General features: G+C 36.5%; 1 protein-coding gene across 5 annotated transcripts in view; it reads right to left on the bottom strand.

Moving 5' to 3' along the window:
• PTPRK (protein tyrosine phosphatase receptor type K) overlaps positions 1-27,028 on the bottom strand; it is a 382,123-nt gene that overhangs the window by 85,982 nt on the left and 269,113 nt on the right. For all 5 annotated transcript variants that reach the window (XM_053973378.1, XM_053973379.1, XM_053973381.1 and 2 more), the window contains exon 8: positions 5,444-5,746. In XM_053973378.1, coding sequence (XP_053829353.1) covers positions 5,444-5,746 — 303 coding nt within the window. The remainder of the gene's footprint in view (positions 1-5,443; positions 5,747-27,028) is intronic.

Here is a 27,028-nt window from a genome sequence, read left to right as displayed (position 1 = left end):
TCTCAGCAAGGTTTTATAGTGCAAACAACACAAGCTCTTCTTTCATGATTTACATGCATCTCCAGAGCTCTTTTAATAAACTATATATTCATATAGTGAATAGCTGATAATCTTTTCTTCAATATACATGTGAGATGATGGACTTTATAAATACTATGCATAATGAAAGTACAAACCATCAATCTGACATCACACCAATTCATTTTAGACCAATATATTTGCATTAAATTATGTCACACTCACAAACAAATTGTTATTCACAAATAGTGTCACTTAAATGTTGTTCTACATGGACTTAACAGGAAATTTATGTTACAATACATTACTTCTGGTAAAACAATGTATTAACTGACACCAACCACTATAAAAATGAATTTATATTGCCTCAGTTTTCCTGCTACAAAATAATGAAAGTGCATGTAAACAGAGTATTTTTATTATTATTATTATACTCTGTGAAAGCCATACACAGTATTATTATGCTCTGTGGCAAAAGTTATGTGCAGAAATATGTAGGGTTATATTGGGAAAAAATCCTTTGTTGTAATCAAAAAGGGCAGCATATTAGCAGCAATCTTACAGCCTTTCCCTCAAAGTAGATGCTCATTTTCAGGAGATGGTGACAGTTAATCTCTCCTACTGTTCAAATGTTACCAGACACTAAAATGGTTCACCTTTCCATTGGCTTTTTCTGAGGGATTTGCCACTTTACTACAGCTGGAGTCTAAGTTTTAAATAAAAGCAAATTTTGTATATTAGGAAGGAAAAACAAAATCAGAACTGCTTTTACTGGTCTTTACCATAAGAGCATTTGCAGAAAAGGTGATGACAAAAAATACTTCTTTGGAAATCCCTCAAGTTGGACTATTTGCAGAAAAGAACAAAATACTATTGAATGTTATTGGGGAAAAAAAAAATATTTTATATTGACAGTGGTGTACATACTCCACTTCATATTTCCTTTCCAGCCCCAGCCAGCAACTAAGTTCCACCCAGCCAGTTGCTCACTCTTCCCTCAGCAGGTGGATGGGGCATAAAAAAAATGAAGAAAATAATAAGCACAATGATAAAGAATTAGAATATACGTAACAAATTCTGTGCATTGTAATTTCTCACCACTCACAGACTGATGCCTAGCTGTTTTCCCAGGTTTCTCCCAGGTTTTTGGCCAGGTTTCTCCCCAGTTTATACACTGAGCCTGATGTTCCGTGGTATGGAACGTCACTTTGGCCTATTTAGGTCAGTGTGCTGGCTGCATCCCCTCCCAGCCTCTTGTGCCTTCTCACTGTCAGGACATGAGAAGCTAAGAAGTCCTCAATTCAGTATAAAAACTACTTAGGAACAACTAAAATACCAATGTTTTACCAACATAATTCTCATCCTAAATCCAAACCTCAGCACTGTACCAGCTACTAGGGAGAAAATCTAACTCTATCCAAGCTGAAGTCAGGACACACATTTAGACAGTATGCAAAGCATTTCACTCTTCCTCTTTTTTTTTGTCTTCTAATTATAACATTTCCTCTTCCTCTGCTGTTCCCCAGAGTCGCAGGCCTGCTGGAGTTCTTCCAGGAGCATGAGCAATGATTGGACTGTTGGTGTCTTAACCCTGCATCATAGCTCTCAATATCTCTGCATGGGGCAGAATGAGCTACAGCCTCCAAAAGATCAGGGAACCTCATTTATGTCCAATGAGCACATGCTTTGCCCCAGACCAAAGCTCTCTTATACTTTAAGCCCCCAAATGGATACTTCTCCTATTCCAAGTGATCCTTTTCAATTAGTTGTTTGCCTACTGTTAGATGACACACTCCCTTACTGGGTATAAAATCACCATCAAAAACTTTGAGCTTCACAATTTGCTTTCTCTGTAGCTGCTCCCTCAGGGCTAATGTCACTACTCCTATTAATCCACTGCCTTTTGCATCTGTTTCCGATTAAAAATTAAGGAAGCATTTAACTGCTTTAATCCCATTCATCCACTGCTTTTACAAAGGGTCCCTCTGAGTTGGCAGCACTCTGGTCAACAGAGCGTTCTTCTTTATATGGCACCAAGAAGGTGTGCACGCTGATGATTCATGCTAAGTGATAAATTCACTGCTGGTTCTTGTACTTTGTCTCAAAGTGCCAAACACTGTCTTTGCCCAGCATGCATGCAGCCCCAGGTTGCATGAACCTTCTTCTACTTCCTTTATCAAATTCTTCTAACAATGTCCGTCTTCTGTACAAGCCAGGAAAAGCAGCGAGTCCCTGTCGTAGCACAGATAATGCCAAGTGCCTGTGTACTCAGAAGAGCTTTCTTCCAAACCTAAGTAGCTGTGTGGTTTCTCCCCAGAGTGAAAGCTGTTGTTTCGCTTTTAAAACATGCACAAATTTCCCTGTTATCATCATCTTCTTGCAAAATTTGTTTAACAGTGTCTCATTCAGGGGTTTTATTTTTACATGGAATACAACTTCCTCTAAGTACTAGGATTAATTTCATCTTCCCATGTTAAATAGGAATACTGAAACTACCAACTATTCAGATTTAGCTCTGGTCAAAAGAAAGACTGTTTTCAGACTGTCATGGTATTCCTGGGTTTTGCTATCTTGCAAATTTGGAATTACGAGCTATTAAATTTTTTTCTCATTTGTCAGCCATGGCTCCAAAGATCTGAAGCACAGCTTTTGAATCTTACGTCATTCTTCTACTGATTGTTGCTTGAGTTAATTCTGTTCCAGGTATCATATGCAACTGAGGTACCACTCTGACAGATCATTTCAGACCATTTCTGAAAGAGCCCCAACCCAGCTGCACAGCTTTACATAAATGTGAGCCTTTGTGACAGACAACCAGAGATCCTCCCTGTCTCACAGAAGAGCCTCATAAAAGTCCAAAGTCCTCTGCTTTTAGAAAATCCTAGAAGTTCAGAAAAGTGTAAAGATCTGGCAGAAGGAAGGAATTGACGTGAAAGATGTAGTGAGATGAAAGGAAAGGTTAAAACACAACAACAATTGAAGAGACAAAAGGGACAGCTTGGAAGCATGAGGAAGCATGACGAAAAACAGAAGATGAGGGCAAAATGGTAGAAGGGAAAAGAGACAGGAAAACACAGCGTAGGCATCTCAAACTCCAAGAGTCTATGAAGTTTTTACTTGTTTAGCAGTACCTTGTGGAAAAAAAAAAAAAAAGCAGCATTGGAAAGAATCCCACACTACAGAAAAACTAACATAACATTAATTATCAGTTGTCATCTGGAGTATTCAAAGTTTCTATTTATGAAAAGTATACAACATGAGTGCACAGTTTCAGATAATCATGTCATCAGGGGCTATTTCTAACTAATGTTATTTGCAAAAATGCAGAGCAACACTCTGTTTCCTCTATATTCCTTCTCCAAAATGAATCACTGATAATGCCTCCATGATATAATTAAAATTATGCTTACTCTAGAAACCTGCAAAAACCATGAAGACAATGCACCTTCATCTGACCACACATGAAATGTAGGGCATAGAATCACACACATAATTGGACTTCTCATTTTCTTAGTCTAAGTCCTACTTTAGGTTTCAAACTGTGCTTGGAAATAGTTTCAGATACTTGATCACTCAGACTGGAACTAAATTAGCGTTGTACACATAAGCAGTCAGCTACAGGATTTAGTTTACTATTGCTATGAAAGCTCAAGGAAAGACTCAGGTGTGAACCTCTCAGTATTGTACATTGCCTGCAAGCCCCGAACTTTGAAGTCATGGCACGTAGACTTTCAATCAATCAGTAATATAAAATTAAAATCTCAATTTTTTTCACAGAGTAAAGCTCACAGGAGGCTGTTTTCAGGTCACAAGCATTATTACCACCAGCACAACTAAATATAGATACCTTATAAAATGTATTAGTCCCCCTGTGAAAACAACATCTGCTTCAAACAGTTTACCCTGGCAACTTCTGTTCACTGGGTGAGGCTTCTTTTACACTACACTACTTGTGACACCAAAGCCAACTCATCTCTAGCTTGCTGACAGCACACTGGCGTGTTATCTTGAGACCAAAACTTGCCTTATGTGCACCATCTTCCAAGAAAAATCCACAACAAAACTGGGAGACAAAGTTTTCACTTGACTCTGCTCTTGACAAGTACTGCCACAGTTACCATCTGCCATCTCCACACATCTAACAAGACAAAGGCCATTGGAAAACACAACCTTTCTTGAAAACCCAGGTAAAAAGGAAAAGAAATCCATTTTCCATGGACATAACAATATCACTACCACTCTTTTTAAGTCCAAGGAAAGTAGCAACCATACAGTAGGTGTCAATAAGTCTTCATATGATGCATCTATGTGTCTATAGTTTTCTACAGCTCCGCATATTCTACCTATATAATATTTTTTTTCTTTTTATTGCAACAGTAAATATATTCCTCTTTTATTTCTCATAAAATTGAAAATATATGGAAAAACAGCACTACCAGACTCTAACAGTGACTGTTATATAAAGCTGTATTTCCCATTCATTTATTTTGCAGGCAAGTAAACACACTACCTTTTTCAACTTTACCTTTTTATTTATCTACAGTCTCGTGTTAGTCCAAGTATTCTATTTTTGTTACCTATGGAAGTTTCTATTTTCATTTTGTCGTTGTTGGTATTTTCACAAAATGTAAACATAAGAAAAAGAAACAAAAATTGTTTTTGTTATGACATTTTAAATATTAATAGGGAAAAGTATCACTTTTATTTTCATATCTTTGATACCAAGATTCATAGCCTAACCTCTGAATGTGTCACCATTAACATGTCTACATCTATTGTTTATTTTTTCACAACTGAGGTAAATTCAACTGTTTTGTTGAAACTTTGTTGAAAGCATTTTAAAGAAGAATCACAGAATATATGGAGTTGGAAAGGACCCATATGGATCACTGAGTTAATTCCCAAGTTGTCAAAATAATACTTTAATTTGATAGGGGGCTTTCTAATAGTTAACAGATACTATATTCTGTGATCTGCAACATAAATTATTGCTCAAATATATTTGCTATAGAGGTTTAAAATATTGAATAGAGTCTTTAAGCATTGAACTCAATATTTAAATATTATTTACAGAATTAACTTTCAAATACTACACCTAATACTGTGAAGAAGTCTAACACCACCATGTATTTCTCATCACCTGAATTAACACAGTACTTGAAAGACTGGGAAACTATTCCCCTTTTTCTGGAGAGAGAGAGACACAGAGAGAGATCCTGTTTGATTTGTGCTGCATGGACAGTTTTAGCTACATACGTAGGGTAACAGCTATAATACCTTCATAGCTGCCATTTAGGGGCTAATTAATACATTAATAGAAGAGAACTTCCACCCTTCGTGATAAATATTGTAACACACAAAGTAATTTCCTTCCACCTGCCGAAACTGGACTTGGATATAATTTCAATAAGAACTTTTAACGTACCATCTTCATCTGTCTGGATAATGGTCTCCTCACTTTCCTTCCTCCCTTCTGGGTTGGTTAAGATCATCTTGAGGCTGACATTTGTGTAGGGAGGCAAATGATCCACAACGTGCTGAGGTGCTTTGGGGTCCATGTCCAAGCAGTCTGCTTTGCTCTCGTTGTGTCCACAGAAGTAGTGGTAGCATATAGTGACATTGAAAGTATGGCAACGAGTGATATTGTAACCCAGAGATTCCCAATCCACAGCGATGTGTCTGGCCTGGATCTCAGCAATCTTCAGTGTTTTTGGTGTTCTCATAGGTTCTAGAAAATAGAGCATAATGAAGAAAATACTGTTAACATTCTTCATCCAGCACTGAATTGTAGCTGGCAGAGAGTGCATTCAGTAATGTGAGAGTAAAGGAAGCACCCAACAAACAGGCAAGTATCATCCTTTGCACAGGAGGAAAAAAAAACACTCCTTGATTTTTTTTACTCCATTTCTCTTTGTCCTGTCTTTGCTGGCTTTAATCAGTGATGGAGACAGCAATAGTGAGAAAAAGAATAGTTAATTATCAGTGAGCAATTCAAAGCAATTGAGAATACAGGCAACAGATGCAAGAAGAGTGACCAAAAAGCCACCCAGCTGTCACTACTGGCTTCCCTTCTTGATTTCCCCCTTACCCTTTTCCTTTTTTTACCTGTGTAAATTAGATAATACATCATAATAGTAAAGACTGAACATTTATTACATCATGATTTATCATGCCACCAAGCAACACTGTATACTAATTATACTAATTACCTTACTAAATTAGCAGTTACAAAAATGATGCAGATATTAATTAGTGTTTATTATTTTAGTAATGAAGTTCTTCATTCAAGAAAAACCCCTTGGAAATAGCACAAAAAATTGCTTTTGGATATTCCCATTGTATCCTTATTCCTTCAAAACCCCAATACCATGATTACTCTGAGCAGGTAATCTCTGACCTGCTCCCCAAGCTCAGCTGCTCTCCCCACATGCATTTCTACCAGCAGAGTACGTGGTGCTCCCCAAGCTGTCATCAATCTTTCACTGTCTCTCTAGTGCATTCATTCCTCATGCAAGAGTAACTTTTATCGTTGAACTTAATTAAAATGATTACACAATGAAAATCATGACCATGTCTGTATATACTAGAGTTTCACTGAAAATATACCCTGCTAGTACACGCTTCCTCACCAGAGAAAATAAAGCGTGTTGTTGATACACGCTTCAGCCTTGTGTCCTTGCTGGTTTAAGGTCAAAACAGTCAAGACTGTACAAGGAAGTGAAATATAGGATTTCTCTTTCTGAGTATAACCGTTCTTTGTAACTCGCATTTATGAGTTCCAACGAGGCAAAAACCAGCCAAAAGCACAGATGGTATATTGAAATAAGGAAATGTGAATCAGTGTAATGTATTCAGCATGCAGTTTGCCAGACAAACTGCAAACATTTAGTTTCAAACATCAAAACAACGGAATTCTAAATATAACATAAAGGTATTCCTAGTAACAGGATGAGTGTTGAGGATTAAAATGTACACCTATTTGTTGCCATGATCTATCCATTTTCATTTTGAACAAGCACATATATTACCTATGCCATTAAGTACTGATTTATCATATATACAGTGAAAAATGTAATTAAATAAGAAGACTTCCTGGGTAGTAGCTCTCTGAACACACTGTGTACTGTAACAATAGAGATTTGAAACTGAAAGATAGCATTGAAAAGGTACTTGAGAGATAAGAGAATAGAAGGAGAAAAAGCAGGGTTTTATAGAGAAAACAGTTCCTGGTGCTTTAGCAAGTAGAGAGAGGCGTGAGGTGGTCATCGAAAGAAAAAAAATGTAGCAACATAGTAGATCTACTGAAGGAGCTGATAAGGGTCTTCAAAGAATGAGTATTCCCTCAGCTACTGCAAGCACTTGGGGAAAAACTGAACACACTCAAATGCCACAAAGCAAGAGAACTGTTAAGACAAATACATACGTACATATTTATGTATATATATATATACAAAATCAGCCCTTTTCTCATATGAATGACAGCACAAAAGCCATGTATTACTAAGAGTTATACATTAATTTAGAGTTTGAGGCCTAGAAGAGTAAACATCTACACCAAGGAAATGTGTTATAGGCTGTTTTCCTCCTGAAATTGAATGATTTTTCTCATTTTAGTAATTTCCTCTTTGTTCTCCTACTCCAGTTTGTGCCTCCAACCACTGCCACTAGAGATGGAATTCAAACCCGAATTCAAAATTTATTGGAATTAAAAAACCATAACACCTGGTGTCTGACCATGAAGTCTGAAACTATTAATGTTTGAAGCCAACTAATCAGTAACAGAAAACATTTTCATCTTGCATCTCCCATGACAAGATTTAAACTGCATTTACACTACGCTGCACAGCACTTCCAAGAGAAGAGAAAAAAATAAAAGCTTTGTTAAACTTAAAGAAAAATTATTTTACAATTCTATGCAAATTTTACAAATGTGTCACAGCATCAGAGAAGATACTGAAAAGCATCCTTTATTCACCTGTCAAAAAGGAAAGAATGAAAGACAGAGTGTGATCTCGCTTTTTCACAACTATTCCCTTCTTTGGCAGAAATTAAACAACTTCTGCAATATTGAGATGGTAATTAAAGTCTGCAGAGTCTCTCAACAGCTTTAGTAAACTCTGCCAACTGTCCCACTGCTCCTAAAATGATGCTTTAAAAACACAGTTTTACTCTTTCTTCTGGGCAATGTTCATCTTGGGAATCTCTAGAGGTAAAGACCAATTGTTTTAAACTACCACACCACAAAGTCTCCATCTGTAACACCTCAGTAAAAAGCAATCTTCAAATAATTGCTTTTCTCAGATAAAGCACTATTGAATTTTTGAGTAGGCTTCCCAAAGATCTCAACCATCTCATTAAGAATAGGTTTGATCTTGATGGGAGCAAATAGTGTTCTTTTTTTTTTTTTCCATTTCCCATCACAATTTAGGGTTTGTGTTTCACTGAAACATTTCTTTAGTCCTACAGGGATTTTATTTCAATTAATGCATTCTCATTTCTTGACACTCTTTGAGTACTGCTAATCCAAATAATTCAATTCACATCTTGTATTCACAGTTTTCTTCCCATCTTTCCTCTTGAAGTCACATCTAGAACTTTTATCCAAAATACAGGGACTTTCAAGCACATGAGTTCTTACTTCTGTGTTGAATTACCCATGTCAAATAGGTACCCTACGACAAAGAGGAAAGAAATAGAATGCCCTCAAAATACCTGCTCAGTCCTTCACCTGTCCACTGGAGTGTCAATAATGATGGCAGAAGGCACTTAATATTTTTCAAACATTAATTTAGCAATTACCCCTGTGAGACATGTAAGTGGTGTTAAAACTTTTCTGTGAAGAGAAAGAGGCACAAAAAAGGTTAATAGCTTGCTCAAAGCTACAAAGCAAATTACTGCCATGGCCACAAGAAAATGGAACCCAGCTGCCAGGTCACTGGCGGCCATGAGATGCCTAGCTGCAGCAATTCAGAGAGCTCATGTACAGTGTATGTGGCAATGCTTCCACCCAAATTCTAACTCCAATCCTACACTCCAGTCTTTTTTAAAAAAGGGGTCTGGTGGTTTTTTTTAAAAGGTTTTCTTAGAACAAGTTTGAAAAAGCATAACAGTGCCCAGACACTAATTGAATATCTGAGCATAAGGACACAGTATTTGAAAAACAATAATTTGGCTTATTATTTAGAAAAATTTCTTGATTGAGAGTTTCAAATTTGAATGAAACAGCATTTTTTTTTTTTGTTTTGCATTAAATCTTGTATTTAAAATTTAAATTTTTTGGGAGATGATATTCATAATTTATTTATTTTTTTCAAGCCGTTTTCTCCATCAGATAAAAGGCTGGAGGGAGTTCTTCTGTGGTGACGGCAGAAAGCATGCAGGACTTCTGTTGTTGCAGGAAATTCAATATCCTGTGACTGCATCAAGCTCTTAGATATGAACATCCTGACTGGCAGAGTTAGATCTTCGAACAGAAACCCAGCAACAAAGCATATGGAGGATTTGGTGGTGTGGTGGTGGCGGTGGCAAGGTTGACCTTTAGATTCTCGTGAACACCTCTAATGATGACAGGCTCACTTCTGCCAGACCTTGCCTGCCATGGGCTGCTCCTATGACCTCCACCCCATTTCCACCTCTACTTACAGCCAGATTCTCCCTCTGCCCTTTGCTTTTAGCATCTGGCAATACCCATCTCTGTTATCCCCCTCCTCCTCACCCCTGCTTTGTGTCTTGGCATACAAATACTACCAAGTGCTCGCTGACTCAGATTTATTATCCAGTCTGACTGGTTTTAGCCTCATTGAACCAATTAAAAACAGAGGCATTGAGAGAATATCAAAACAACAGAAAAACCAGAATGATAAGAGATCTGTACATTTGTACAGATTACTAAATTCTTAATCCTTATCCAGAAACAATGCAAAAGAATTACATGCATGTGGCACTCAATCACAACAATTTCTGGATCAAGAAGATTTAACCCAACCTTTTGTGATAAAATAAAGAACATTTTAGTAATTCTCCAAAGCTTAACAATAGAGGGATAGATGGTGAAAGAGACAGAACCTGTTGACCCCATACCACCTCTCAACTGCAGGATGATTTAATAAGACTCTCCAGATAATAGATAAAATGAAATTCAATTTCTTTAGTGCTTGATAAGCAACACGTGATATGACAGGTCAATATCAAGCCTCTTTGTAGAGATTATCTTCGCTTACGCAGAGATGGGAGTGAAAATAAAAATGTTCACAGCTGCAGAAGCAGCAAGGTGAGAGCATGCATTTCCACAGAACCTCTTTTTAATGATAATATGTTTTTGTCTGCTGTCAACCAGAGACAAACAGCTGTCCTGAAAGCTGTGAAAAAAACCCATACAAAGAGGCTAGCAAAGTGTGATATGTGCTCTGCTTTTGCTGCCTTTCCTCAAAAATCCTAAATATTGACTGCAGGACAGTTTAATTTCCATGTACCTGGCAGAGGTAGGAAAATCAGATCTTCTGACAAGCAACCAGAATGCACATTTGTTCATATGAAATGGAAAACAGTTGGACAAATTTTAAAGCACAAACATTTCAGATAAAGATAGCGCTTCTCAAAAACCAGCATATCCTGTCTGTACACTGTCTGTGTATTCAATTCTTTAATTGGGGTTGGCTTTTGGATCCTTCCTCCCCCTTGAACTTTTTCTAGTCTGTCATTACACTGTGGAGCTGACTTCCAATGTCTGCTTTAACCACATTGACTGATATTCATATCAAGTTTAAAAGCAACCCAGGTAGCCTTCATTGGTGACACTGCAGGTGAAAACTAACTGGACTTGGAAGGTGCAATAATGCACAAATTTGTGCATTTGAGGGAACTGAGGAGAGATGTGAGGCCTGTGTTAAATGAAAACTCTCATATATAAAAGCAAATCTATGACAATTGTTTTAAAAGTATAGATAATAATCCTATACTTTAAAGTACACTGTTTCTCACCAAGACTCCTATAATTATCTTGCCTTTTAAAACAAAAACTACGTAGACAAAAAGAAGCCCTTATATTTCTGCCAATATTCTCAGTCTGAACAGCCACTGGAATTCCCCAGATTTTTCTTCTATGAGAATATGAGCCTCCTTGTCCTGTAGCTTCTCCTAACCTGACCAGGGTAACTCTTTCCTCAGCATGCGGAAAATAAAAGAGGATTATTCTAAGATATTACCGTGGTTGCTGCTCCTTTCAGTTCATGCAAGGTCCTATAAAACCAAAATGTTCCCAAAACTCAAAAGGAAAAAAACGTTATGGTCCTGTTGCTGTGAAGAATTATTCTGAAAGACCCCTGATAAGAACCTGGAAGAAAGGTAAGAGAGAAAAGCTGAAGAAAGCACATCCCACATGGGAATAGCTGTAAGAAGTGCAGTAAGAAAACAGTAAACAAAGGATTCTTGCTTGCTCATTTCGGCTGCATTGCTCTCAATTATTACTTTTGTTATTAGTAAATGATGAATCAGACAGAAAGGACTTTTTAATATAGCTACTAAATTCCTCACATCATAAACTTGGTTAGGACTGCTGAACGGAGAAGTTTATGACTCATTAAAAAGGACCAAACTGGAATTAAATATTTCAAGACACAACCACAGCCTCAGCAAGAACTGTGCACATCAACTATGATCATTTCTGCACTTCTGGGGGTAATATGCTGTTGTCAAAGGAGCAAACTGTAATTAAGTTATGTTATGAACTAAGCTAACAAAAATCCCTAGGTAAGGTGAGCTGTACTAGAATATCCATGATAAAGCCCCTGAGTTTGAAGGATTATTAATCTACAAGTCCAAGAGAACTTACTTCAGATTAACTCCCAATAACTCCATTATTTAACAATATGATGATAATACAGGAAGATCCTTCAGTAATCCCCAAGATGCCATACATTTCAGTCTGATTTTCATAAACCAGTCTGTATGACAGAATAATTCTTGCCAATTCTATTCAAATTTCTTGTCTGTAACTGGCAGATTTTTGACCATTTCCAAGTAGGGTTAAAGACAGCTTTGAAGTAAAGGCATAAAATAATTATCAGCATTGGCCCCAATTCTTACTACATAGTGATAGTTCATGAACTACTTACCGTTAGTCAGGGACTCTCTTCTTCCTACTTAATGTGTATTCCAGCCCAAAACCACACCACGTTATATTACCAACTGGATCAATATTGATGATCCAGGATCATATAAGGCATCAATATGCCCTTTTCGTATGTTATTGGAATAAAATACTATTCCACTGTTAGAGTACCTGAACTCCCTCATTCTCAGAACCTACAAAAACCAGGACATCTGTCACGTGGATAAATACAAGTTGGAAAGCTTAACAGAGGTATTTGGTTGTAGGGCTTTTTGTTTGGTTGCATTGATTTTATTTGTTTTGGGTGGTTTTTTTTTTTTACTGTTGGTTTGTTGGTTTTTTTAAATCTTGTCAAACATCAGCATTTAAGACACCTGATTTTAGGCAGCCACATTTGAAAGCTCAGCCCTTCAATCTTTTTAAACTTAGAAGCATTAATAAATACTGAATACCAAAGTAAGAGAAGTTTATAAAGTTGACAGAAGTAGTACAATTGGAAATCTCTTCTGCAGTCTGACAAGAAAGAAAAAATTAACAGGTACTTATTCCCACAATAAAAATCATAGGGATTGCTGGGCATCTCCCTTCTCAAATGTGTGACACATACATAATACAAAACAAATATGGATGCAAACATAAAAAGAATTAACTTTTTGTGCATTAGTATGTCCATCTGTTTGTCACGTGAAATATGAACCCAGAATAAATGAAACTATGGTATTTATATGTGTTAGCATTACAGATTTATTTTTGTGCAAACAAAGGTTGTAATGCAATTGCACGAAAATCTATGAGTTTTTTCTCCTTTCACTTCATCTAGTGACTGATTTATTAAGCCAGTTTAAAAATTTCTTATTGACCACATACTTCAGGGAGCTGAAGAAAACATCTGAATTATTACTTAGATAATCAGCTCTACTACACTAGTTTCAGTAGCAATAAGGGGATATTCAATATATGTTTAGAACGTATCTTTTTGGATGCAAAACACAGCTGTCCCTGCATCATAGGTGTAGTAAACAGATAAATATAACTGCACTACTGACAAATATTTGCCCATTTTCTCTTGATAGTACGTTTATTCTGTTGCCTCCATGCATGATTAATGGTTTAGGTATCCTTAGCATTTAATCAATAGCTGCAAAGTCTTGTATTAGTTTGAGAGATTAGACATCCCTTGATAATAAATTCTGTTGACTTCCCCAGTTTAGCTTAGCTCCAAAAATCCACTTTTTTTTTTCTTTTTTCTTTTTAAATCTGAGTTTAAATCAAAAGTAACTATAGCATCTAGGAGAGGAGAGAAAAAGCTGCCATGTTCTCTTCAATCTCATTCTTCCAAATGAACAAAACCTATCTGATAGCATAAAACACAAATCAGCATGTCAACAAGCATCAGATTGTGAGAGTAAACACAGGGGAAGTCTGATGGTACGAATGCCTAGGAAGCCTGTTCAAGACTACAATTATCAAGTTTAATTCTGTAAACAAATTTACAAAATTGTTAGTGATAGGGGAAAAAGTGAACCTTTCACTTGAAATATCAGTGCATGATTATGTTAAAGCAGAATGGAAGATATCATGTAAAACAATAATAGTTATATTATAAAGAATATGTTGTGTATATTTATACACACATGTATACACTTTTTACCCATCTTAACAGTGAACCTAACTATTCACTGCTATGAAGAAAGCATTTACAAACATTTATTTGAACATAAATCGCTATTATTGCTCTAGGTGATATATTGTTAATTTCTCTCCAATACACATTCATAAACATGTTTTTTATGGTTTTGTTTACAAAGTATATATTTGGGAGCTTAGGATGTAATGAGTATTAAGCAAAATGACTAAGTTGGAGCAGTGTGAATAAGCTAAACAAGAATTTTCGATGGATAGTGTTAAAGCTTTAGTTCCTTTCTCCTGTATAGAAAAATTTCAGTCCTCCAAGTTAGGAAGCATAAATACCATCACATGAAATAAATGAAAAAATGTGGAATGCAGTCTATAATAAACAAATAGTAAGCACAAGTACTTAGACTGGGAAAAAAGGCCACATTCACCTCTGATAACTAAGAATTGAAAATTGCAGGCAGTACTTACGATGCCCACTTAAAACCTGTATACATATTTGTATGTGTGCCTGTACACTTATTGACCTGTGCAGATAAGTTCACTTCCCCACATGCAGGGAAAACATCCATCAAAATTCACCCTATTTGCCTCTTCACACCTACTGAAATGGTCTCAATCCGATTTTGTCCCATTTCCTTTTTGCCTCATCTGGTTCCTGCTGCCCCTGGGGCCTTGGTTGAAACCATCCATCCTCCATCCCACTGCCTGCAACCCACAAAGCCTTGAGTTTCTACCTTGGTCACAGCCCATGAACTAACACATCCAATGTTGTGCTTGTGTGGCAAAACCCAATAACAACTTTGTGTTCCACCTTACTCTAGCCCCTTTCACAAATTCAATAACACAAGACTACATATCACACAATGCATGTATTGTATAGTGATAGATATCTTTATATAAAACTTGGATGAAACACAGATTCGTTGTTTAAAACCAGAATTAACACTGTAATATACAATGCCTCTGCTGTATATATTTTGTCCCATAAGTGGAACAATCCAGGTAATTTAAATGTTGAATGACAACACCTGTAGCTTCTATTGTACAGAAAAGTTTTCTCTAAGCAGTTGGAAATTTATTTAATTAATTGTCTTCATTTTTTCCATTGGCTCATACAAATTTAAAAACACAAGTTGATAGTATAAGCAAGTTTGTTTTCTTCAGGGAAAAAATACAGATGCAAAGAAGAATTGCTCTAACACTAAAATTTTGAATAAGATCAGAAACCATTTTCAATGGTATGTAGAATTCTAAAAATGCTGGTAAGAAGCCATGGGGAAAATTCTTTTCTAGGCTGGCTACTTGCCTACTGTGAAATTGTACCATTTTTGAATTTCAATGAAATTTTATTACTTAAGTCACACGCCTGCCAAAGTTTGACTAAACATGACTAAGAAAACTCCTTAATCTATTGGTCAATCACAACTGCCAAGTGACTACCACAACTTAATACTGGTACTTGTATGAATAATCTTCTTAATACCTTAATTTGATATTTCTTTACAGATATTTTAAACAACCTTCTGTGCATTTTAAGTGTCCCAATTTCAATTCAACTGTCCCTTGATGTGATGTACCAGTGAGAAAAAGTTGCATTCTTGTGTCAGCAGGCAAAGCACTGTCCATGATTTGCTAATGGAACAGTCATGACATTTTCATTAGAAGACACAGCCCTAAGTTGATAATTTCCAGAGAGGAGCCTTTTTTTTCTGAAAAGTTCTTCAAAACTTTCTTATCAGAAAGGGAAAGGATAATAAGGAATATTTCCTTTTCATATTGTCTTGCTGTCTGGGAAAAATTGACATGGTATCAACTCTCCTAATACCATGGGGCTGCAAAAGTTTGCAAGGTTATTTTGGGAAATGGGACGGAATCCTGCAAACCTTTTGCTCCTGGAGCTGCTTCAACATAAGCAGGGCTCTGCAGAAGTGAGCTCATAAGCATCTCTTAGCCACTGTGAAAGAGCGTCCTCGCAAAAAGAACATAAAAGCAATGAAAAGGCCTTGCTGACAGAGGCACTAGCAACCTGGGGAAGTGTTTTCTAAAATAGGTCATGAAATTCAAATAATACTTTTCCATTTAGCTGCATAAAATTCTCTCAAGAAATTGCCCTGTTGCTTTACTTTCAGCCATTTAGTATTCTACCAAGCTGTTCTGTCCTGTCTAAGCAGAAACTCGGAAAACATAAAATAATTCACCTACAGTAAAAGAAAGTAATGTATTTTAGAAACAATTTTCTCTTTGCAAACTTCCTCTGAACACTTCTGGCTTATTCATTAACAAAAACGTTAATGAAAAATGATCCTAGAGAATTTTCTGTCTATAGTAAAGGTGGACGAGTTGTAACACAAAAAGGTGGTAAACCCAGCAAATGAAAGACAATCCTAGATGATGTGGATAATAACTTACTGTCCTTTCAAAATCAGGTGATTTTATAAAAAGTTATTAATAAATGAGCAAACTATTTTACTTTATAAAGAACTGATGGTGTTGCTAAATGCAAACAAAACAAATCTACTTTTGACTCACATGCAAATGTAAAAGATCAGCTCTGCTTGCAGGAGTCATCACCATTTACTACGTGCTTTCTTGCTCTAGATACCCATTTAGAGAGTTATTTACTTCAAGTTGTCAATCATATTCAATAATTTTACCACATTCTAACTTTCAAAAAGATATTGTACTAGAACAGTTGTCTTGGCTTCACTGTTACAGCAAAGCATGTGCCAATGTGCTCCCCCAACCAGCTCTACTGCAGCAGTCACCCAAGAGAGTGTCAATCATGCCTGCTGAGTAAGTGGAGCATTAAATTATTTTTTTATGCCTGTGTAGTACATGCTGAATCACTGTCATCATACCCTCACAACAGAATGCAAGGAAGGAAAGGCAGCCAATTAGCCAAGTCAAGGCCGCACAAGCAAATGCAGTATTAATTTGGAAGTGCAGGCTAATTGCTGGATACCAGCATTATACTGTCACTTAAACCAGATTTATTGCTGAGTCTAATATATGTTTAAAAATAAGTAGAAGAACAATCCCTTTCTCTTACCTTATTACTGAAAGATTTAAAAATTCCCCTGGGTATCTGCCAGGGTTTGTTTGGTTTTTTTGGGTTTTTTTTGGCACCCCATTTTACTGCTAACCTTTTGGAGATCAACATAACAAGCACACATGCAATCTATTACCATCCCCTCTTGTCACCACTATCAAGCCGCTAGCTCATAACCCTTATCAAAAACCATAATAATTTGCAGAATTAAGCATCTACAGAATGCCTAAAAATAGAAAAATGCCTAAAAAAACTAAAATTCTTCAGAATTTGTTTAAAGTTTTTTATGACTAGCAATGGAGGTTTTGGGATTTTTTTCCCGGCTTTTTGAGCTAATTCTATTCATACCCATATCCATTAATATGAGCTTGTGATGCCAGCCTTATTCTCCTACTGGCCATATTCTCCATAACCACCTTCTTCCCCTCTCCTTGATTTGAACCTTGGAAGTTATGGCTGCTCTTGCCTTCCAAATCTCCCTTGGTACTCTAATATTCAGGCAAAAATACAATATTACTATTAACTTGAGCTGAAACAAGGACATGTGCTAACAGTCAAAAAAAACCCCAACCATCAAAAAACACCAAGCATGTTTGCCTTTCCCAGCAGCCCTTCACATGTTGCTTTTGACTTGGATATCTGGAAGGCAGATTAAATCATGGCACCATAGAACAGTTCAGCTTGGAGGGGACCTCAGATGGTCATATAACTCCATCTCCTCCTCAAGGCAATTGTATCAGATTGCTCAGGAACTGGTCCAGTCTATTTCTGGATATCCCCAATGAGGTAAATTCTACATTCTCTCAGGACAATAGCCATGGCAGATGGAGGGGAGATATGAATGTGACTTCAAGGCTTGAGCTGATATCCAAATATTTGGTGAAAAGCAGAGAATTCCACAATTCCCTAAGAAAGCATCAGATTTTTTTTTTTTCTTTTTTGATCTTGCTTCACAGTATCTGGTACTGGCCTCTGTTAGATGGCAAGGCTCTTCACTCATATTTCACGAAGCTTCACTTTGTTTGACACACAAGTTTACAGTTCACAGAATACAAGAAGCATATTTTCCTATTAAAAATATTATTTTAAACTGCAGTATTTAAGATAAATGTGCAAAATAAAGTTGAACAGAAGAATTCAGTTCTCCTCTTTGCAAACCACATGACTGTGGCACTTAGGGCTGAGGTTTTTATGGTAGACTTGGCAGTGTTAGGTTTATGGTAGGACTTGAGCAGCTTAAAAGACTTTTTCAATCTAAATGATTCTATGCTTTTATACTAGAGAACAGAGAAAATCACTGTACTTTAATCTGCATATTTTACACCACTATTTAAAGATATTTGGCAAGGGGCAGACATCTAAACAAAATGAGTTGGGGTTATCCTGTTTAATAATCCTTAGGTTATCATACGTATCTACTAGAAATTTGTTTATGGATGTTTTGTTCTGTTTGTTTAGAGGGTTTGGTCAGATTTTACTTCTACTGAACATTATAATAGAACCCAAGAACAGAAGTCAGTCATCATAAGTGCGCAGTGATGCATCTAAGTGCATTGCCTTTACTTCTTAATCAAATTATAAGAAAGATGGAAAAGGCCAACAGTTATATGAATGTACATGGCATAGAAGCCCATTTTAACATCTAGGAAAAAATCAGGTACGCTGGAGTCATAAGAAATTGGCTAATATCATTTTGTGAGCTGTGCTGACATTGCAATCACAATTTGATTATTAGTATGATTAATGAAATTTATGCTTTCAGTCTTTTTCTCACAGCTATACTACCATGGTAGTGCAGTACTTTTTCAACATTATGACAAAATGACTAATCTCTATTAACTGGTTTTGAGCAAAGGCTTTATACAGAGACTGAAGCGAGCAACAGAATACACTATGTTCACAGCTAAGCATTTAAATCAAGCCATTTGCTGAGAGGGTGAACTTGTTTACCTAATATTGAGGTCTATCTACCATCAGGTATTTCTGCCAGGGCTGCAGGACTGGCTTATCCCAGTGACACACAGTCTGTAGGAAAGGGGGCCATATACTCTGAAAAGAGAGAATTCCAAGCCCAGCTCATAAATGGTTTCAGAGAGAAAGTCACCACAGCCATAGAAATTTCCAAGCAAAGAATGTAATCCATGCTCTACTTGCAGCTTGGCTCCTGAGGAATGCGTCCCTCAAGTAACAGTTCCAGTAGGCATTCAACCCAAAGGACAACAGACTGCTTGTCTTCTTTTGGACACAAACACTACTGCCTAATTAAGCAGTGTGTATAAAATGAAATTTCCTTCGGTTGCTGGGGAGTTTGGCAAGAGGTTTTTATTTTTTTTTTTTCCAAGCTGCTCTCCATTTAAATTCAGACGTTTTGTTTCTAGACTCAAAAATTCTCAAAAAAGGAAATTTATTTGAAATGTCTGGTTGATTTCTTTATTGCTGCTGCTCTGAAGTCTCATTCTTGCTTAGCTATTTTGATTAGGCCATGACTGAGTATCTTACTAGGAAAATTGCTATCTCTCTTAGAAGGGATTCAAAACACTCTGAGCTGGTTTTAATTCTTTTAAACAGAATTAACAGATCCTTCCTAAATATAAAATATTGGAAGAGGAAGTTATCTACAGATTTGTAAGAAATTAATTTAAATTATATAGTCCACAGAAAAAACAGCTTTGTCTTTAATAGAACTGGGTTGGAAAGAAAGCTTTATGCAACCTGCTGTTTTACAAGCCTCATTATAACAATCAGCATTTGGCACTTGAGAAGGACATTTAATAAAACCAAAAGATACAAGATTATATTGACAGCAAAATGATACTGACTCCTTGTAAAAGTAAGTGAAGCTGTAGAATTTGTGTTACCCTCATTTCCGTCTGAGTATGAAAATCCAAAAAACTTTAATTTCCTTAACATTCCTTGAAAAAAGACAAGAGGATAACAAATCACTTTAATGATACTGTTATGAAGTAAAAACAAATGATGGAGCTGTAGCTGTGTTTACAATTATGGCCTTGCTTTGGTATTACATAGCTCATAATATCCATCCTTATGTGTCCTGTACTACTTCTTGAGTTCAATTTCCTTCAGATAATGTATTTGGGTTCCATAATATGCCTCTTTGGTGAAACCAATAACTGAATCCTGTGGTAATTCCTCAGGAAGTTATAATTTATGGCAATTGTCTGTTCCCACCACTTTTCTCAGTAATTTGTTCCAATGATTAATAGCCCACTGTTAAAGACAGATAATAGTGCCTTACTTTTAATTCAAATCAGCCTGACTTCAGCATGCAGCCATTTGAGGTTCTCACATTTTACCTCCTGCAGAGGAAAGAGGTGTTTTGTACCACGTAGTATTATTTCCCTGTACAAATACTGTATAATTAACTCCTTCTCTCTGATAGACATGTATGATTGAGATATTTAAGTCACCTTTTTTAAGACTACATCTTAAGCCATGACTCTGTGGCACTTTTCTCCATTCCTCCCAAATCTGCAGCTGTATGTTGAAAGCATGGACACCACATGTGCACCCAGTTACCAATATTGGTCATACTCACAAAATCACATATTTTCTCCCAGTGCTGACCCTGATTTTTAGTAATACCACTACACAAAGAACTTTTGGTGACTGCTGATCTACATCCCCCAAAACTCTTTTTGTGTTTCTGTACTACCTCTTCCAAATGCATGTATTTATTTACATTCGTGTGTAGACAGTAAGCCATGCTATCTATTATATCTCTAAACTATCAGAGGAGGAAAAAAAGTTAAAAATGAAGCTTCAAATTTAAATCTCAAAGCAAGTACACTATTTGAAGTATAATGTCATAAACTTCTAATGTGAGATATCTTGCCTTTGCAGGTTCTCACTTCATAACTCAACATTTTGATTGCATTATGTAATCAAAAGATGCAAAAAAATTAGAGCTAAATGCCACTGGTTAAAGGGTGATAAACTTTATCTGCAAACTTATTTACTAATTCACTTTGCTCATCACTCAAAATAAAGACTATGAATACACACATTAGTCTGTATTAAAATATTACAATTATTTCACATTATGAGCAGCAGAGAAAAAGAAAACAAAACCAGAAAAGAATGCCAATGCAGGGAGAAAGAGTGCTATGCCTTCTTCCTATATCAACACCTCAAAAAATGCAGTCATGCTTGACTGCAAAAGACAATGATACAATTTTTTCTCAAAAACTGGTGCCTTGCTGAAAGTCACTGAAGATTCCCCAAGGAGAATTTGAATTAGAGTCAAAGGCCAAACATAAAGACACCTCTCTGAAACCTAATCCTCTTGCCCATTTAAAATGTTCCTGCAGCTTCTGATCAGAAAAACACAGCACTGGGGTTGTACTGTCAGTTTTACTTGTTTTTCTTTTCAACCAAATAACTCAAATATCTGAACAAGTATCAACACAACTAAAATAAAACCAGATAACCTACTCCTTTTACCACTCAATGTCAGACTGTTCCTCCCCTTCCAAAATACTCTCTTCTGGCATTAGCAACAAAACAATGTTTAAACTATAAAAAGGCATTAGAAATTTTAGTACTACTTAGTGGGTTTAAATGAAAGCTGATTGCTTTTCCACTGCCCTTCCAAGATGTTCCAGTAGAGACAAGGATTTAGGTCGAAGAATGAGGCCTGTGGCTTTTCAGACTTAGGATGAGCCTGAAAGCATGGCACATTGACATCAAGTAGCTATTAAAAAACAGCCAAAATTGTTCATAAATTAGCTCTAAAAAAAAATTTAAGCAGTAAGTAATAAGAGCAAAACAGGTATTTTTATGTCATCTGGATAAAACCAAGAAAGTCTTCATTCCGGAAACTATTTTACTTTGTCACAGAACAAGAACTCCTCAGTGTCTCTCTTGACAGATCTGACAGCTCACCAGGGCCTCCAGGAGTCTTCAGGAGCTGACATCTCTCTGCTTTCTCCATAGACACTCCTCTTCCCCCATCCCACTCAGCTCTCAGATCTTTAAACTCCAAAACTGTTCTATTTTAAACCCTCAGGTCTGTTGGATTCTCCTGCTACAGGTAGGAAAAATATCTTCCTGCTCTTTAGTTGATCTAAGAATACCATCAGCAGCTCCAAATACAGATACAGCAACATCAGGTACTTGATTTCAGCACCCAGGCAAAAACCTAAGGTATTTTGCATTTATTACTTGCAAACAAGAGGTATAAAACTAGGGCACTCTGAACATAAAAGTGACACAAAATGTGTTTATAGCCTTCAAATCAGAAAAGCATTTTAAAAATCAGGATTAACCTTCTCTAGAGCAGTGCCAGGACCTGTCCTACTTGCTGTTTTTCCCGGGCTTCAGCTTAAAAGGGGCATCTCTGAAGAGCTCAAGTTTTGTATGGACAAAAACAAATGGGACACAACACCACCAAAAACTACACCTGGGCTGTCAGCCTTCCATTCCCACCTCTCTTCCACATCAAACCAAGTCACACTAACAGCAAGGAAACATCTTTGGTTCAGACAGGCTTGCGCCTGTGCTGTGTGGAGGAGTGAATTGCCTCCTCATCCATTTTTCTTCAGTCTCACAGTTGAATACTATAAGTCAAGCTAAAACAGCTAAACAAGCTGTTAAACTGATTTTTTTTTTTTTTTTTTTTGGTCAAGACATTAGATGCTGAATTTACTAAGCCTTAAATAAAAGTGAATCCTAGCAGAGGAAATTTCACAGTCTGAACTGAATTAACACAGTAAAAAATTTCCCTGAATTTTCCCCCTCTTTTACTTTACCCAAGGAGCTGGAGTCTAGGATTAGTAATACAACATCTGTAATAACAGCACACTAAAAACTTTCCAGACAATCCTGTAAGAAAATCCTGTAAGTTATGATTTTGGCTATTCATAACACAGTAAACAAGTATTTTAAACTATTCCTTGTACTTTATTCCCCCCTCCTTAGAACTTCATTAGCTGATATACTGAAAAATAACTAACTTTTAAAGCAGCTTTTATAACTCTTGTGTAGATAATCAATATATTGAACACTTATTATCAGATTTATTAATTATCACATTTTAGATTTAACTGAGGTATATATTTCCATCTGTATCTTTCAGCTCTTTAACAGATGTCTCTCCTGTCACAATTATCAAATGCCCTGGAAAGCCTCCTCCAATACACTTTGTATGTCACTGGCAACATCACCCCCTGGTTTGTGTACAAATATTATGCAGTTTGCTTCCTTCTCAACTCTGCTACACACAGGGTAATTCAGCAAATAAGGAAAGTATCAGAATCACTTTTTCTCCCCTCAAACACACAGAACTAAATAATACTTTGTAAAATAGTATAAAAAGAATAATAGATTTTTTTTCAAAAATGCAAGCAAGCTTAAAGCACACTAAAATCAGCAATGCACAGCATAGACGTAGCAATCCATATTAAATAATTTTTATAGAACATTAATTATTTCCTTGCAATGGTGCCAGAATTAATAAATCACTCTTAAAACCCTGATGCAGTATTTCTAAACTGGTTATGTTTTGCTAGCCAACTCTGTCTTTTACAAGCAGCCCAATAAACCCAAACAAGTAAAACTGTGAATGCTATTTTAAATTGCAACAAATCCCTACTTGAAATATTTTTTTAAAAAAAATTTTAAAACTACAGTCCATATGTGGAATATGCTCCAGTTCAGTTCATATACAGAACTCAAAATTAGCTTCCTAACCCTTAAAATGGTTTCAGCAAACTGACTCAATATTAAAATTAGGGAAAACAACTGTCACTTAGCACTGAAATACACAACAATCCAAGTGGTTTAAACCAAGATTTAAGTGGTTAGCTCCACAATGTACCCACTGCATACTGAACCACCTGCCCTTTCAGTTTATTATCACTTGTGATAATAAATGAATAAAAAAAAATCCAAATATTTAATTTCATACAGAAAACAGAAAGAAAAAAAAAGATAAAAAAGGTGGGATTTTTTTTCTGGACTTTGAAACGCACCTAATATATTTAGCTTTAAAATAATGTCCCCAGTCTTTCCTTCTTTTTAACATTGCCCTATACTTTTAAGCTTGCCGTACATAACACACAATTCCTTCCTTTCCCTCAAACATATGGGATCGCTATCACAGCATTGCACTATTTTCACATATATGACACTTCTGAAAGAAAACAGCAAAATCTCAACAATCCTGATTGTCGCTAATGCACAATCGGTAAGCCAAGCAGCATTTGTCAAAACTGCTTCAAGAAGATCTAATTCTCTATTCTCATGAAAGACATTCCATTTCAAAGTATGTCACATTATAAAACCACCTCAGTCTAGAACTTCTTTTTGCTGAAATGGTACATTTCCATACTCTTCCATCAGAATAAGAATTGAAAAAAATTTTTTGAAGGTTATAAAAGGAAGAAATTATGATATAATCAAGTCACACTTGCAGAGACTTCAAAACTGTCAGATATACATAATCAGAGATGGAGGAGATAAAACATCTGCTGTGGCAATAGAGGGATTCAAAATGATTGAATGAGCAAGAGCAACAAACCCACAATGTGAAAAAAAATAAAACCCAAATCCTTGCATTCCTTTCACATTGCATTTGTTTTGCATTTGATATTTACTTCCCAGCCACTCCATTGAACTATTATTAAATAAAAGCTTTCACATTTGATATGCCATGAAACTACTACAATTACTCTCTGATAATCTTGACAGCTACCATTGACCTTTTGCCATTTGCTGTGATTTTGCATAACAAGAATAATGTGAGTGACATTTTTAATACAAGAAAACTTATGAAGGAGATAAACATTTTAATGATGAAGAATATTTCTTTGTGCTTCAGGTCCCAAGGTTTTAGCACCTATCAAGGTGGGCATGAGCCACGCCATGCCCAGCACAGGCAGCAGAGCCCATTGCTGGAGCACTGCAACCTTCCCAACTATTAGAAGCACCATAGCAGCTTTGATACAGCTCAAAGGTGTGTACCCCGTGCTTCAGCATCCAGCCAGCAGTGCCTACAAGCATTAACACTTCCCATTCTATTCTATTCCCATTCTATTCTGAGAGAAGTCTCTAGACTCATTTCTTTCTGCTCTTCCACATCATTTTTGCTCCCTCTCCCCTAACTTCTCTGAATTGTCTGAAGGGGATGATTGCTGCGTACCCTGGCAAACACTGCTGAAAACCATGACCAGCATCAATGCAGAAACCACCACTGTATATAAATATAATTTTCAATATGTACTTTCAATATTAAGTGTGGTCTTGGAAGTTAGTGTTTAAGCTACCTAAATGGTTTAATAGATAACAATCTTTGATGCCAAAGAGGAAAAAGCTAGGCTACCAACTGAACAGCCCTAATCAAAATAATGCAATGCTGAAATAATAATATTATTAGTCTAAGGTTTGATAGCTATAAATACTAGTTATGAAAAAAGGTGAAAACAAAGGATCAGCCCTTGCTCTTGATTGTGTACCTTACCCCCCGCATCTATGGAAATGGTAAAATTTTATTAATGTCCTATTTATCTACCAATGAAAATTATGTAATTTTCCATAAATTCTTTTAGCTCTTTTTGTTTAAATCAAATGCTAAATATAAGGCATAAACCAAAGGAACTTCAAAAATTACAATTTACTGTTTTATATATGCAAGTTATAATCGTTTGCAACCTTATTATAGAAGACTTACAGTGAATAATCACTTTTGGGTTCTATTAAAAAAAAAAGTTACAAAATGAACATAAACTTACCACCTACTTATTCATTTTTGCTCTTCTGGCCACAGGTTATCACAATCTGTACCAGAATCTAACCCAAATGACATGCAATTTACTTTTCTACATAAGGGGAATAAAAAGTAATTTGGAGGAAAAAAAAAAAAACAAACCCAAGGAATTATTCCAGCAGATGTCTCTTCCTCCCTGAACACCTATTTGGACTTTGCATTTCTCAAATATTAAAATGAATTTAAACCCATTGTATTTCTCAGTGACTTATTTTTACAAATCAGATTACGTAACACCTGCTCGTCTCCTTCCCTCCACCTTCTTAGGTTTGGTATTGGACTTAGGAGCTGAATTTAGCTTTACATCACGTGCAGTAGGAGAGCCATTAACCTCCTTGTAAGTTCATAACCACAAGTCACTTTGTTGAGTACCTTCAGTGTTTAGAGACACCTCATTTCACGATAAAGGGCAGTTAACACCTGTAAGGCAATTATATCTACCAAATGTTGTTGGCCTGAAATATGAATATATAATTGTTCCTGCCATCTGTTAATTATACTAGTTGAATCACTTATTTAATCATATATATTTACTTGACATCTACAAACTTTTTTATAGCTTTCACAAATGCTAACCTGGCTCTCAGGCAGAACTGAGGCACCATTTATGTGTCCCACAAGGAAATGACACCATTATACTAAAGACCAGATTTTGCAGCAGCTCTACAAGATGAGAAGGTATTTGTGCCAGGCATTTTCCCAGCCTGCCCATGCTGGCTAACAGCCTCAGGGACCAGTGGGGAATATTACTACTTGATGCAGGGACATTGTTTCCCAGCAACAAGAGTAGTTGGATTGAAGGCTGAGGGAAGAGGGCAGGAAGATGGTGGGTCCGAATGGAGGGAGCAACAGTACAACCTGCTTTACTAAGAAAGCTGCCAAGTGCACCTTAGGTTAATGAATGCTGCTTTTGAATCTCTAAAGATAAGGAGTCCATACTACCACATCACAGCTTTGGCACTGAGCTTGCTCTGTTTCCACTAGTACTTCCTAAAATACTTACATTCAGTAAGGTTGCTCTAAACCATCAGGGAACTGCAGACAGAATGGACGTTTGCTGTTCTCCAAGGATAAGAGGACAAACAATTTATATTAGTCTTGCTGTAATGGTGGAGGTGATCTCTGATGAAAACGTCTCCCACACCTCAGTGCTATTCCCCTTAGCCCTCTAGAGCTTACTGACATATGTGTTCCGCAGCTCAAATTAGCTCCATCCTGCCTCCCTCTGAATCCCAGTGGTACTAAAAGCATGAGCAGGGTAGCAGAAAAGAAAACAAGACTGCGACCTGTTTCCCTCAGTCTAGGAGAGAGAAAGGATAAGAGTTTCCTGTCATTAACCCACCCAAACTGTCAGCCTTGGAAGGAAGCTGAACCAGAAGTGGGAATGAAGACAGTAAATCCACGACCACATTGGGTTGGCAGACATTTTACC

Source organism: Vidua macroura, chromosome 3, assembly GCF_024509145.1.
Source record: "Vidua macroura isolate BioBank_ID:100142 chromosome 3, ASM2450914v1, whole genome shotgun sequence".
In the NCBI taxonomy this organism is placed as follows: Eukaryota; Metazoa; Chordata; class Aves; order Passeriformes; family Viduidae; genus Vidua; species Vidua macroura.
The sequence above is the reverse complement of the archived record's forward strand: the minus strand, read 5'-3'. Positions and strand labels throughout refer to the sequence as shown.